Source organism: Amblyraja radiata, chromosome 4, assembly GCF_010909765.2.
Source record: "Amblyraja radiata isolate CabotCenter1 chromosome 4, sAmbRad1.1.pri, whole genome shotgun sequence".
NCBI classification, from domain to species: Eukaryota; Metazoa; Chordata; class Chondrichthyes; order Rajiformes; family Rajidae; genus Amblyraja; species Amblyraja radiata.
Window position 1 is genome coordinate 83,692,697 of NC_045959.1, and position 15,622 is coordinate 83,708,318.

At 43.6% G+C, this 15,622-nt stretch overlaps 1 protein-coding gene across 1 annotated transcript in view; it reads left to right on the forward strand.

Annotated features, from left to right (window-relative positions):
• The window catches only part of lama1 (laminin subunit alpha 1), a 295,280-nt gene that overhangs the window by 249,454 nt on the left and 30,204 nt on the right, over positions 1 to 15,622 (forward strand). Inside the window, exons 52-55 of the mRNA XM_033019870.1 lie at positions 563 to 677; positions 2,293 to 2,463; positions 9,633 to 9,784; positions 12,579 to 12,764. Of these exons, the coding sequence (XP_032875761.1) occupies positions 563 to 677; positions 2,293 to 2,463; positions 9,633 to 9,784; positions 12,579 to 12,764 (624 nt within the window). The remainder of the gene's footprint in view (positions 1 to 562; positions 678 to 2,292; positions 2,464 to 9,632; positions 9,785 to 12,578; positions 12,765 to 15,622) is intronic.

Genomic DNA, 15,622 nt, shown 5'->3' on the forward strand with positions numbered 1-15,622 from the left:
AGAGATGAAATGTTAACATTTTGGGTTGCTGACCTTGGGAGGAGTAAAGAAAACCTTGAAACGCACCTTTTTTGTCTTCTCCATCTCTGATCTGCAACATTAACTCTGCTGCCTGACCTGCTGAATATATCCATCACTTTCTGCTTTAATGTCCGATTTGCAGCATTTGCTGCATTTTATTTTTCCCAATCGGTGCAGCGGTATAGTTGCTGCCTTACAGCGCCAGAGACCCAGGTTTGATCCTGACCACAGGTGCTGTCTGTACGGGGTTTGTACGTACTCACTGTGACCTACGTGTGTTTTCCCCAGGTATTCCGGTTTCCTCCCACACTCCAAAGATGTACCGGTTTGTAGGTTAATTGTCTTTGGTAATCTGTAAATTGTCCCTATAATGCTAGTGTACGGGATTAAAGGTCAGCGCGGACTCAGTGGGCAGAAGTGCCTGTTTTCATGCTATATCTCTAAACTAAACTGAACCAAACCATTGATATGTCAATCAACAGCACTGGAGTGAAGCTGTCACCAACTCATGTTCTTAATTCAACTATTGGCTGTTTTGCAGGAAAGAAGTTCTCAGTAAATCATTTGTGGGCTGCCTAAAGAAGGTGGAGATTTACCGATCTACGTTTGACCTGCTGAGGAATTCCTTGGGTGTGAAGAAAGGTTGTTTGCTTGAGGTAAAACTGAAGTAGACTAATAAAGAACTTTCCCCCAAAAAATCATAAGGACAAGATGTAAGCCAGCAGGCCCCACAAGGCTACTCTTCAAGCCATCATCAAGATCATGGCTGTTCTTCTCCACCTCATGCCACTTTTACTGTCCATATCTCCCCTGAGATCCTTTGATACACAATATCTATTGATTTCCAAGTTCAAATAACTCAACCCGAGAAGATAGAGAATTACAAAGATTCATCAACATCTGATTGGAAACTTTTCCATGCCCTTGCCCCAAATGCCACAAATAAATCCTTCTTGTGTCCACCTGCCAAGCTCTGAAGAACAAGTTTAACTGAAATGACCTCTCATTCTGCTTAAATGTCAAGAATTGTAGCCAAGTCTCTCTTCATTTGGTGATCCTGCCAGCCCAGGGACCAGTCTGGTGAATCTTCACAGCACTCCTACTTGTGACAAATGTATCCCCTTTACACAGAACATAGAGCAGTGCAGCACAGGGACAGATCCCTTGGCTCACAATGTCACCTCTCTTACCTTAAACCTATGTCCTCTGGATCTGTAAAAGACAGTGCATCTACCCTATCGGGTGTCAGGGGTTATGGGGAGAGGGCAGGAGAATGGGGTTAGGAGGGAGAGGTAGATCAGCCATGATTGAATGGCGTGGTAGATTTGATGGGCCGAATGGCCTAATTCTACTCCTATCACTTATGACCTTATGATCTATTCCCCTCATGATTTTGTGCACCTCTATAAGATTACCGCTCATCCTCCTGCACTCCAAATAATAAAGTCCTAGCCTACCCAACCTCTCCCTATAGATCAGGCCCTCAAGTCCGGTCAACATCCTTGTAAACATATTCTAAGAGAATGAAATATAAAGCAAACATTTTGTAAATGGGCTTTTCAGAATCTGAATTATCGCTCGAAATCTGAAGGAGTAATCCAAAAATCAGTAATCCTGGCTGGAGTTACAAACACCAGTGAAGAGGTTAAGATGCTTTTAATATCCTGGAGGGCTGAGATGGAGAAATTGCTTCTAATGTCTGATAGTCGATGGTGGAGGTCACAGTTCCAAAGGTCCTGCCCGGGTTATGAACACACAATTTATTGACATCCTGTACATAAGAAGAAGGTTGGCAGGGTGGGCGGGCATGGGTTTGCCAGTCTCTGGGGGACTGCAGGCATCTTTTGCCCACTGGGAACGGGGCACTTCCACTTGCTTTCCATTCCCACCTCCTCCCTGGTCAAGCAGAGCTGGAAACACTGAGCAGACTCACCTGCTCACTCACCGAGGCAGTGAGGCCGCTCCTCCCAAGTCTGCGGACAATCCCGACCCTGTCGTTTCTGTCATTCTCTCCCTCGTCTGTTTTTTGTTCAGTTCCTATCGACAAGCAGCTCAGATTTTGAACTCTTCCCAGGAAGGCAACCCTGTCTTATCCCGGGCGGGAATTGCCCATCAGGTGACTGGCAAAAGATCCAGTGCTGACTTGCATAGATTTGCACAGCGAATAGTTAGGATTTGAACAGCAAAAGTGATAGGATGGAGAATGCAGATCCCAGGACCAGGGTACCTATAGAAATGCTTTCAACTAAATGTAATTTTTTTTTTAAACAGCCTATTCGGAGTGTGAGCATTTTCAGTGATGGGTACATTCAGTTACGACCCAAGGTCCTACCATTGGAGGCGAAGTTAATGGTGACATTTTCCACCAAGAATGACACTGGGCTGATTGTGGCTGGTCTGGGCAAGTCAACTGGAGGTCGTAATCGGCGGCAGACAAAAATGGTGAGTCCAGCGGAGGAAGGGAAATGATTAGAGAGAGCTGGTAATGAAAATGATCTCGGATCAGACCTGGAACCTACCATGGGAGGATGTGTCAAAGAGGCTCTTCGGCACTGCTTAACCACATCGACCAACATGTCCCACCTGCCTGCATTTGGCCTATATCCCTCTAAACCTGTCCAATCATGTACCTGACTAAGTGTTTCTTAAACATTGCAGAAGTGCCTACCTCAACTACCTCCTTCCATACACCCACCACCCTTTGGGTGAAAAAGATACCCCTTAAGTTCCTATTAAATCTTTCGCCTATCGCCTTAAACCTATGTCCTCTGGTTCTTGATTCCCCTACTCTGGACAAGAGACTGTGCATCTACCCAATCTATTCATCTCATGTGGTGGAAAGAAGTCCTGGAATTACTTTCAGATGGGAACTATGAAATATTAGCAGGACTATCTGGGAAGACAGTGGACAGCAAATGTTCCCTTATTCAAAACGGGCAGTTAGAATAAGCCAGAAAACTACAGAACCTTGCAACAGCAGAAAGGAAATGATTGGAAAAAGTTCCAAGGGATGTGGGGTTATCTTCACTGGGAAAGATGGGAACTGTTTAGGAGGAGTCAACGTGGCTTTGTACAGGGGAAATTCTTTCTCATTAATCTGACAATTGGACAGGTAGCTGGATAAGAGAGGAGTACAGAAATACAGGGCTTATTGCAAGCAAATAGGGTTAATGTAGAAAGGCAATGATTGGCAATGACAAATTGGGCCGGGAGGGATAATCTCAGTGCAGAACAACTCTATAATTCTATAAATCAATGACAGGCAAGTCCATTAGATAAAAAAGGCCATTCAGCTTAAATTGACTCCTGGTTTGATCCTGACCTCGGGGGCTGTCTGTGTGCAGTTTGCATGTTCTCCCTGTGATCGCGTGGACTTCCTCCGAGTGCTCCGGTTTCCTCCTACATTCCAAGGACATGTAAGTTTGTCGCTTGATCGGCTTCTGGGAAATTGCCCCTAGTGTTAGCAATGTTACAAAATTTTGAGATTTTAAAAATCAAGTCTGTAATTTATCCCATCAGATAAAGCATAAAAATAAGTTTAATTTGACATCTAATTCACTTTCATATCTCAAGTATTTAAAAAGTTATGGCCATTTTCATACTCGGAAATGAGCATCTTGTTCCCTATTGATTTTCTATGGACATAACAAAAAAGTTGTGATCGTGAACAGTCAAAAGCCCATAACTTTCTTAAAAATTAAGAGAACTGAATGAAATTTTCAGTTATCATAGATTGAAGCATTCTGAAACAAATATAAAATAATCTTACTTGGATGACCTGAAATTAAAGCATATAATTAGTTAGTTACCTAATTGTAGCTAATTTCAGACTTCAATTACTAGATCTAAACATCTATCCATTTCTTAATAAATGATTAACATTTTTAAATAGCCTAAATGTCCAAATAATATTCACAAATAATTCACAATAAAACATGATTTTTAAATCTCATTTACATTAATTTATAGGCCAAATGGAAGGAATTCAGTGTTCAATTGCTGTAAATAAATGCCCATTTAAATCAGCTTTCCAGTGGGTCTCTGTGGAACGCGCTGGTTTAGAACGTTCACATTGCGGTAGATTTGTGCCTCAAATGCCGAGAAAAATACTGCGCGATATAATGGGCCCAAATTGAGCTGCTCGCAATATTAAACTTTGTATAAAAGGATCTTTAGAAGCCCTTTTGAATGTAAAAATATACAACCTACCTTCTGCTATTTTCTTTATGAGACCCTGCGGTCGCTGACGGTCGCGGGTTTAGAGATTGATTTTTAAACTACTATAACTATTATTCAAGGCCTTTAAACCTAATAATAGCTTTTGCGACGGGGTCTTCCAGCGATTTTTCGTTAATAATTAACTAGGCTGAACATTTTCGATTGGAACAGCTTAGAGAAAATCGCGTTTTAAACCCGCCCCCTCTAAACGGCGCCAAAATCGCGCACAACCTCAGCGGCAGATATTCATCGACGCTTCAGGTACGCTTTGCAACATACCTACTAGTGTGAAGGATGCAAACGTGAGATAACTTGGAACTAGTGTACGGGTGATTGATGGTCAGCCTGGACCTGGTGGGCCAAATGGCCTGATTCCATGCTGTATCTCTAAACTAAACCCTCCTCTTCCCCCTCTCTTTCCTTGTTCTTTATCTCCTGACCTGCATCCCTCTCAATCTGCTGTCCTAACGATCCTCGATTTCATCTGCTCCACTATCCTCCCTTCTATTGCTGAAGCCCTTTGCTCTGCATCCCCGTAAACCCCTCCACCCCTCTGTTTTGCTCTCTCCTTTCAGTCTTCTTTGACCAATGCTTTAGCCATCAGGCTTGTAGTGACGCCATGCTAACACTTCCTGCGAAGGGCCTTTGGTCATTTTGCTACTTTAAAGCCATTAAACAAATACAAGTCATTGTTAAGATAAATGAAGCATGAACTTTCCAAGCTCAGTAATTAGTTAAAAATGAACAAAAAGGCACATGTAGACTGATAATTTTGCCACATCTTTGTTTACTTTGCTGAAAGCAAATGGTTTTAAAATGAAATAACAGCTTAGGCTTATAAAGTCAAATCTCAGAGGAATATCTGAAATCACTTTCCATACACTTAATTGCTTTGAAATGCATTTAATGGTGTTTTAAATGCAATCTACTCTTTAATTTTTTATTGCGATTAGTTCCCATCCACTGATCTGTAAAGTAAATTCCATTTCTCCTACTTAATCATTTGAATTCCTAATTATAAAAGTAAACAACTTCAAAACTATCAAAACTCAAAACGAGTTATATCAGTAGCATACTGAAGTATTATCTACAAGTTGCCTTTGCTACAACAGTAATTTCACTCTTGCGCGCACAATTTCTGTCTCGAACTAGATCCCACTGTTATCTTTCTATCATTATAAGGAACAGCAGCTGAGATGAACAAATGCTGTGTATAATGTGAAGGATTTTCAAGTATATCATGGCTGGATCTCAACATTCAAACATCATTATGCTTGCAGAGCAACAAACTATCTTCAGGATGAACTCAGCTGGTCGACCGCCCTCTGTGAGAAACAGATGTTGCTCGAGCCGCTGGGTTTCTCCAGCACATTGCTTGTTGTCTGGATTTCACCACCTGCAGGCCTTTAGGTAGACCCTTACAACCCAGCAGTTTGAGCGTTGATTTCTCTAGAGTCACGCAGCGTGGGAACAGGCAATTCAGTCCCTTGCCTACACTGACCAACATACGCCTACACTAGTCCCACCTATGTGTTTGGCCCTTATCCCTCCATAACCTGTCCTATCCATGCACCTGTCCAAATGTTTCTTAAACATTGCAAAACTACCTGCCTCAACTACCTCCTCTGGCAACTTGTACCATACACCCACCACTCTCTGTGTGCAAACATAACCCCTCAGGTTCCTATTAAATCTTTGCCTCCTCACCTGAAACCTATGTCCTCTGGTTCTTGATTCCTCTAGTCTTGGCAAGAGACTCTGTGTGTCTACCCGATCAATTCCTCTCATGATTTTGTACACCTCTATAAGATTCAATTCAATTCAATTCAACTTTAATGTCATTGCACAAATACTAAGTATGGGTACAACGAAATGCAGTTTTGCGTCAGTCCGTAGTAGTAGTGCATATAGAAATTTTAAAAAAAAGAAGATACAGAATAATCAAAAATACAGAATAATTAAACAATGGGGACAGAGGGACCGGAGAAATCTATCGGCGGGACTCCGAGTTCAGCAATGTGATGGTATAATTGTAGAAGCTGTTCCTCACCCTGCTGGTACGAGACCTGAGGCTCCTGTACCGCCTCCCTGATGGGAGGAGGGCAAACAGTCCATGGTCACCCCTCATCTGATCACCCCTCATCTTCCTGCTCTCCAAGAAGTAGAATGCTAGCCTGCTTAACCTCTCCCTATAGTTCTGACCCTTGAGTCCTGGCAACATTCTCATAAATCTCTGCACCCTATTCAGCTTCACAACATCTTTCCTGTAACACGATGCCCAGAACTGAACACAAGTCTCTAAATGCGGCCTCAACGACGTTGTATGTAACTGTTCAGCTTAGTTGATTGTCACGTGATCCAAGGTACAGTGAAAAGCTTTTGTCACATGCTCAACAGTCAGCAGAAAGACCATGCAAGTTACAATCGATCCATTTACAGTGTATAAATACATGATACAGAGCTGCCAAGTAGTACGGATTTTCCGTATTTTGTACGGAAATGCGATCAGAATACAGATGTACGGATTTGCTTTGTAAAACAAGGATTTTTTTTAAATCAGCCCGACTTCCTGTTTCACCTTGCTGCTTAAAAAAATGCAAGGATATAAAATGTCATACTATACCTCTAAACATTATAGCAGATTAAATCTATTAGTATTTTAAATTTCAAGATCTGGATGATTATTTTTGTAAGCTTTGATCTGCCTGTCCCACTACAGGTTTAAACAGCGCTGTCAGTTTAACGTGTGGCAATTTCAACGAATAGCGCTATGGGTTCTAAAAATAGCACTCCAGGTGGGAGCGCTATTGTCTTTACACGTAGCGCTATGGGCTTTACCCATAGCACTATGGCCACAGCGCTGTGGGTCACAGACTGTTAGGGGAGGGAGAGAGGGAGATGGAAAGAGAGAGGGAGTGAGAGGGAGGGAGAAAAAAAGGAAGGAGAGAAGAAGGAAGGGAGAGGGAGGGTGGGAGGGAAAGAGGGAGGGGAGGAAGAGGGAGGGAGGTGGGAGAGGGAGGGGGAGAGGGAGAGCCGGAGGATGGGAGGGAGAGGGAGTGGAAGAAGGGAGAGAGAGCGAGGGAGGGAGAGGGAGGCTTCCAAAATGGCTTCCACATCAGCATCTGGTGCTAAAAGCAGGAAGCAGCCGTTCAAACAGCAGTTTACAAAGAGATGGCAGTGAATGCACTGTCAAGTAAGGTGCGTGGAAGACATGTCAATTGGTAGCAAAGTTATGCATTCTTGCATACTCTTACATGGGTATGACCGCACATAAAAAATAACACTTTTTTCAGCAAAATGGCACTGTGTAAAAATACTGATTTCCTCAGCAAAATACTGATTTTCAGGTACGAGAATGCTGAAATGCTCTGACAAAATTTGGCAGCTCTGATGATAAGGTACATGAAAGAAACATGATATTGCAACATGATCTTTGAACTTTTATACTCAATTTCAAGTAACCCCTGCATTCTCTCTCTCTCCCTCCCCACGCCCCCACCTAGTCATCCTACTCGTTTGACTGTTCGCATCCATGTATCCCTTCGTTATCACCTCTTCCCATGATGGGCTCCACCCTTCCTTGGTCAACTGTTGCCGGCCCTGATTTGTTCTGACCTTTTCCAACCTCCAGTTTCCCTCCCCCCTCTACTTTCAGCGTGAAGAAGGGTGCCGACTTGAAACATCACCCACCCTTTGTCTCCAAAGGGGGCTCGGTGGTGCAGCGGTAGAGCTGCTGCCTTACAGCACCAGAGACCTAGGTTCGATCTTGATCGTGGGTGCTGTCTGTCCGAAGTTTGTATATTCGCCCCGTGACCAGGTTTTCTCTGGTGCTCCGTCCGGTTCCACCCACACTCCCAAAAAAGGAACAGGCTTCGATAAAAATTGTAAATTGTCCCTAGTGTGTCGGATGGTTCTAATGTAGAACTGATTGGCGCCGACTCTGTAGGCCAAAGGGCATGTTTTTGGACTGTATCTCTAAACTAAACTAATATGCTGCCTGACCTGCTGAGTTACTCCAGCACTTTGTGTCTACCTTCGGTATCAACCAGCATCTGCAGTTCCTTCCTATATATCTTAGATGGAGGCAGTAGTGCATCAGCTGGAATCATTGCCTTGGTGCCACTGAGAGCAGGACTGGCAGTGTAGTGTTAATTACATATCAAAGGCCTGAATCAAGACATTACCTCATCAGAAACATAATAGTTAAGAATCTCAAACTGCGTCAATCACAAAAGGAGGTCTTGAAGACAGCACCTGCTGATTTTAATTGGTCATAATTACTAACTTCATTCTTTTCTCTCGTTTCCTTTTTGTTTTCTCTCTTCCTCTCATTTTCCTTTCTGTTTCTTGAGTTATTTTGTGCTTCCATCTCATTCTTCACAGCCACTGTGAGCGAACTTCCTCTCCATCTGAGAGTAATGTGGCAGAATGTTGTGGGTTTCAGTTAGTACAATGCATTGTGGCATTCAATGTTGGCATTGCATCTCCACCATTGCAGCTTTTACATTACTTTCGAGGGACAGACCGACAACAAAGTACAGGCATCAGTTTAAAGCGAAGAGAGAAAGATTTAGTTTTGTTTTCCTTTAAGACATTCAGTGCAGAAGCAGGCACTTCGGCCCACCGATCCCCCGCTGACTTGCCATCCCCTTATACAGATTCAGATTCAAACTTTATTGTCATTGTACAGTGTACAAGTACAGAGACAACAACATGCAGTTAGCATCTCACCCAGAAGTGTGAACACAGAATAATGGGACAGTAAAATATATATATGTACATACAGTAGCAGCAGTGCAATATTCGGGGGGGGGGAGGGGAGATCAGTCACTGGGGGAAGGAGTGTCCGAGGGGGGGGAGGGGTGATGACTGGCAACCACCAAGGTGCAGAGTTAAGTAGGGTAACATCCGCAGGGAAGAAGCTGGTCCTGAACCTGCTGGTCCGGCAACGGAGAGACCTGTAGCACCTCCCAGATGGGAGGAGGTTAAACAGTCTGTGGTTGGGGTGAGAGCAGTCCTTTTTACATTACATGGTGGGTGTATGGAACGAGCTGCGGGAGGAGGTAGATGAGGCAGGAATATCACAACGACAGGTACATGGATAGAATAGGTTTAAAGCTATATGGACCAAACACAGGCAGATGGGACTAGTACATGGGGCATGTTGGTCGGCATGGGCAAATTGGGCCGAAGAGCCAGTTTCCTTGCTGTATGACTCTATGACTCTAATGGCTACTGTGCTTCCATCATATCAGATGTGTCGTGCGGCAGGAGCCCATGACCTCATGAATGATGAGTCAGATTTACACAGTGTAACATCAGAGGGCAGCAAGGTGACTTTGGGGCAGATTTGGAGGATTATTTATAGCCTGCAATTTCTTCTCCATCTGCAGCTGTTCCTCAGCATTATGATCATCGATGGGCGTGTGGAAGCTCACATAAACACTGGAGATGGAGTCAACACCAGGAGAATAGTTGCCAGGTCTCCATCAGGAACATACAGCAATGGGCAGGAACACTCCATCATACTCACCAGGAACAAGAGGTATGTGTTGGCCAGTCAGAGGGCAGCATCAAGATGTTGCAAGTGAAATGAGAAAAAGGTCAAAAGGAGAGGTATTCTCTCATTGCTTTTCATTCCTGGGCAGCAAGCAAGGACTTGCCTCTTTTCCTTTTCTCCAGAGATGCTGTCTGACCTGCTGAGTTACTCCAGCATTTTGTGTCTTATCTTCAGTGTAAACAGCATCTGCAGTTCCTTCCTACACAGCGAGTACTTTTGCCTGACATCAACTAACTGACTCCCACAGATATTTTGACTGCACTTGCTCCCTCTGCGGTCTTTGTTGCTTACTTTTTCTTTCTTTACAGCACCCTGTGAGCCAACTTTCTCTCCACCTAGGTTGATGATGAAGTGATACATGGCGGCCTTGGATAGGCATTTGCACTGTGCATTGTGGCATTTGTACCACTGGACCCTTTACATTCCTTTCAAGCAAAAGACTTACAATAAAGCCCACAAATTGCTATTGCATTTCCTACCTGCTAGCTAGTCAGTGCCATCTTGCTGATCTTGTTAGTTTTTGACACAGTCCAAACAGTGGAGGCACAAAAATTAAATTAAAATTTCTTTATTTATATAGCACATTTTTAGTCAACTTGCATTGACCCCAAAGTGCTTCACATAATTACATTCACACACACAGGCAAAGGTGGGTGAAGTGTCTTGCCCAAGGACACAACGACAGTATGCACTCCAAGCGGGACTCGAACCAGCTACCTTCCGGTTGCCAGCCGAACACTTAGCCCATTGTGCCATCTGTCGTCCAGGTGTCGTACAAGTGTAAATACATCTAAGTGAATTGCCGTTATTAGCAAAAGCTTCCTGAATGTTTTATGAACTCAGATGGGAATAGCCATCCCACTTTTTTAACTGAGTAGCTAGCGTCTAAACCCCGTGGGTTTCCAGAAGGTGTAAATTTCACCACATCAGATGATTCATAGCAACAACAGAGGGGTGGCACAGACATCATACAATCATAAGACACAGGAGCAAAATTAGACCATTCGGACCATTGAGTCTGCTCCGCCATTTGATCATGGTTGATCTATTTTCCCCCTCTGCCCCATTCTCCTGCCGTCACCCTGTAACTGGCGGCACCCTTACTAATGATGGACCTATCAACCTCCCCTTTATAAACACCCAATGACTTGGCCTCCACAGCCAACTGTGTTCCACAGATTCACCACCCTCCTGGAGGTGATTTCTGAGGTGGGTGGCAAAGTGGCTGGGAATTTGCCTTCCTTTCCTCCCAATATCTGTTCCAGGTAAAGTCATTTTTCCTTTAACAGCTGTACAATGGCAGCCTCCTTGGGTTTTGGTAACGCTGGCCTGGAAGTCAGTCACAACCCACTTCCCTGAGGAGATATCGGGAAGAAGAGTCTTGACCCGACCCATCCATACTCTCCAGAGATGTTGCCTGAGCTGCTGAGTTACTCCAGCACTTTGTGACCTTTTTGGGAAACTACTCACATGGGGAGATTCGAGAGCCCTGTAATCACTGTGCCCACTGCTCTCTCCATGGCCAGAGTGTGTGGGCACCTGCTATATTTAGCAATGTTACAAAATTTTGAGATTTTAAAAATCAAGTCTGTAATTTATCCCATCAGATAAAGCATAAAAATAAGTTTAATTTGACACCTAATTCACTTTCATATCTCAAGTATTTAAAAAGTTATGGCCATTTTCATACTCGGAAATGAGCATCTTGTTCCCTATTGATTTTCTATGGACATAACAAAAAAGCTGTGATCGTGAACAGTCAAAAGCCCATAACTTTCTTAAAAATTAAGAGAACTGAATGAAATTTTCAGTTATCATAGATTGAAGCATTCTGAAACAAATATAAAATAATCTTACTTGGATGACCTGAAATTAAAGCATATAATTAGTTAGTTACCTAATTGTAGCTAATTTCAGACTTCAATTACTAGATCTAAACATCTATCCATTTCTTAATAAATGATTAACATTTTTAAATAGCCTAAATGTCCAAATAATATTCACAAATAATTCACAATAAAACATGATTTTTAAATCTCATTTACATTAATTTATAGACCAAATGGAAGGAATTTAGTGCTCAATTGCTGTAAATAAATACCCATTTAAATCAGCTTTCCAGTGGGTCCCTGTGGAACGCGCTGGTTTAGAACGTTCACATTGCGGTAGATTAGTGCCCCAAATGCCGAGAAAAATACTGCGGGATATAATGGGCCCAAAATGAGCTCCTCGCAATATTAAACCTTGTATAAAGGGTTCTTTAGAAGCCCTTTTTAATGTAAAAATATACCGCCTAACTTCAGATATTTGCTTTATGAGACCCTGCGGTTGCTGGCGGTCGCGGGTTTAGAGATTGATTTTTAAACTACTATAACTATTATACGAGGCCTTTTAAACTAATAATAGCCTTTGCGACGGGGTCTTCCAGCGATTTTTCGTTAATAATTAACTAGGCTGAACATCTTCGATTTGAACAGCCTAGAGAAAATCGCGTTTTAAACCCGCCCCCTCTAAACGGCGCCAAAATCGCGCACACCCGCAGCAGCAGATTTTCAACGACGCTTCAGGTAGGCTTTGCAACATACCTACTATATTGAATCCCTACATACCTATCTCATTTTAACCTGATAAACCGATAGTTCATGGTGCAGTTTCTTGACCATTGTTCTCTCCATAATATCTGAAATAATTGGATACATGTTACAGGCAACTGGGTCAACAGAGTCATTTTTGCCACCTTGACTTTGAGGGTTAAACTCTCCTTGTTTCATTCTTTCAGGATAATAACATTACAGATTGATGAAGGGAGCCTGCTGGAAATGAGGCTGGGATCCTCTGCTGACAGCAGTTCATTGAACATTACCAGACTGTTTGTCGGTGGAGTTCCTGCTGGAGAAAGTGCCATTGTCCTCAAGACAACAAGATCGTTCAGGGGCTGCATCAAGAATCTGGTCCTCAACACTGAGTAAGTTTCAACAATTCAATCTGATTGCACTTTGTGTTTGTGTAGCACCTGTAGGAGGTCAGGGCAGTGTGAACCACAGGTCATGAATCTGTTCATAGAGAGTCATACACCACGGAAACTGGCTCTTTTGCCCAGCGTTAGTTTAGTTTGGAGATACAGCACAGAAACAGGCCCTTCGGCCCACCGAGTCCCCACCGGCCAGCGAACCCTGCACATTAACACTATGCAACACACACTGGGGACAATTAATACTCAAACCAAGTATACAAACCCAAGCCAATTAACCTACAAACCTGTACGTCTTTGGAGTATAGGAGGAAACCGAAGATGTCAGAGAAAACCCATGGGGAGAACATACAAACTCCGTACAGACAGCACCCGTAGTCAGGATTGAACCCGGGTCTCTGGCACTGCAAGCGCAGTAAGGCAGCAACTCTACCGCTGAGCCACCGTGCCGCTCATCAATGCTGACAAAGATTTCCAATCTACACTAGTCCCATTTGCCCGCATTTGGCCCGTATCCCTCTAAACCGTTCCTATCCATGTACCTGTCCAAGTGACTTTTAAATACTGTTATATTACCTGCCTCAGCTACCTCCTCTGCCATCTCATTCCAGATACCCAATTCCAGATATTCCAGAAAATGTTGCCCTCATGTTCCCCTGTCACATTAAACATTTATCATCTGATTGATTCCCTACTCTGGTTAAAAACTCTGCGCATTCACTGAATCTATTTCCCTCATGATTTTATACACATTATAAGATCACACTCTGAAGAATAAGGTCCAAGCCTTCCCAACCTTTCCCTATAGCCCAGGCCCTCGAGTCCTGGCAACATCCTTGTAAATCTTCAAACATCAAAAAGCTTCTAGTCTTTTGGCCTTGGTGTTTGATTTGATAGTTTCCACTGCAAACGATTCATTATGAGCACACTTTAGAGATACTGCACGGCAACAGGCCCGTCAGCCCACCAAATCCACTCCAACCAGTGATTACCGCTGTACACTAGCACTATCCTACACACCAGGGACTATTTACATTTTACAGTAGCCAATTAACCTACAAACCTGTACATCTTTGGAGTGTGGGAGGAAACCAGAGCACAAGGACAAAACCTAAGCGGACACAGGGAAAACATACAATTTCAGTACAGACAGCATCCCTAGTCAGGATCGAACCCGGGTCTCTGGTGCTGTAAGGTAGCAACTGTACCACTGTGCCACCCTTCTCTGGTCCTGGTGGATTTGCCACTCACCATTGCCATCCTGCCAACCTCAGATACAGCAGATCAGATTATGATAACATTGATCTGTGTATCTAAGAGAGCTCTGCCGTTATTTCCTGAACCCCTCACCTATCAGGCTGGGAAAGGACCTGCTGAATCCTTCACTCCCTTTTAACAACTTGTAATTTTGCTGATTCCAAATGGACGGCAACATCAAAGTTTACGTTAACACTGTCATCTTCTTGACTCAGTAGCATTTCCAGCTCAAAGTCAAAGGTTATGGGTTCATCCCCCACTCCAGGGTCTTTAGCAAAACCATCTAGACTGGAATTCCAGTGGAACTCCAAGGGAGTGACCACTGTCAGGGTTACTGCATTCTAAAGAAGCCTTTAAACTGATATCCAGCAGTCTGTCACCAAACGTTAATAGAAAATCATCCCTAAATTCAGATTAGTTTATTGTCCGGTGTGCCTGAGTGTAATTAAATTCCTTGTTCACATGAAGCTCATAGAGTAAACCATGTAAATGGCAATGATATATACATGGTAACAATAAATACAGTGCAACATAGCAGAATGATGTAAAGATCGCAGTGTAGTCTGAAATAGTGCAATAAATATACTAAAATACAATAAGTTAACAGTAAGAGTAGGTGGGAGCACTTCTGGGAAATGCATTCCTGCCTGATGGTTGCGACAAGAAAAGAGCATGGTCCTGGTGGTGAAGATCTTTGATGATAAACGCTGGCTTCCTGAGGCAGATGCTGTCAGGTTGGATGAAAGGGACGTCATTTTAAGATCAGGATTTCTAGGTCAGGGGAGCTGAATTGATCTAAGACCATCACGTCAGTGCACCACAGAATGTTAATCATAAAGCAGACACTGCGGCCTTTCTTCTTGCCTCAGGATTGCTCATAGTTCATGCTATAAATGGACAGACACTCGGGGTGTATAGCATATAGCAGGATCATGTGAGCTATGTTGCAGTGACAGAAAGAGTAAAGCAGTACCTGATCTCCTTTTAAGAATAAGGGGTAAGAATAAGAATACCCCTTAAGAATAAGAGACGAGGAAACACTTTTTCACACAGAGAGTTGTGAGTCCGTGGAATTCTCTGCCTCAGAGGGCGGTGGAGGCCGGTTCTCTGGATACTTTCAAGAGAGAGCTAGATTGGGCTCTTACAGATAACGGTCAGGGGATATGGAGAGAAGGCAGGAACGGGGTACTGATTGGGGATGATCGGCCATGATCACATTGAATGACAGTGCTGGCTCGAAGGGCCGATTGGCCTACTCCTGCACCTATTGTCTATTGTCTATTGTCTATTTGAAACAGCAGCCTTGCTCTGAGGTCTGCAAGCTTGCTCTCGAAGCTATTGAGCATTAGCTGGAGGTGTGCTGGGGAAGAGGGGAGCGGATTCACCGGTGTATCTGCTGCTCCTGGAGCCCCATCCCCACTCCTCCACTACCACAGGGCTGCCAACTCTCACGCTTTGAGCGTGAGACTCACGCCCTCAAGCAAACTCTCACGCCCTCACGCTCATCAGAAATTTCTCACGCTCAGTGGTGAGAAATTTTGTGATCATCGAAAATTTCAAAACTCGGATAAACTGCATGGTCCGCGGGTGTTGGA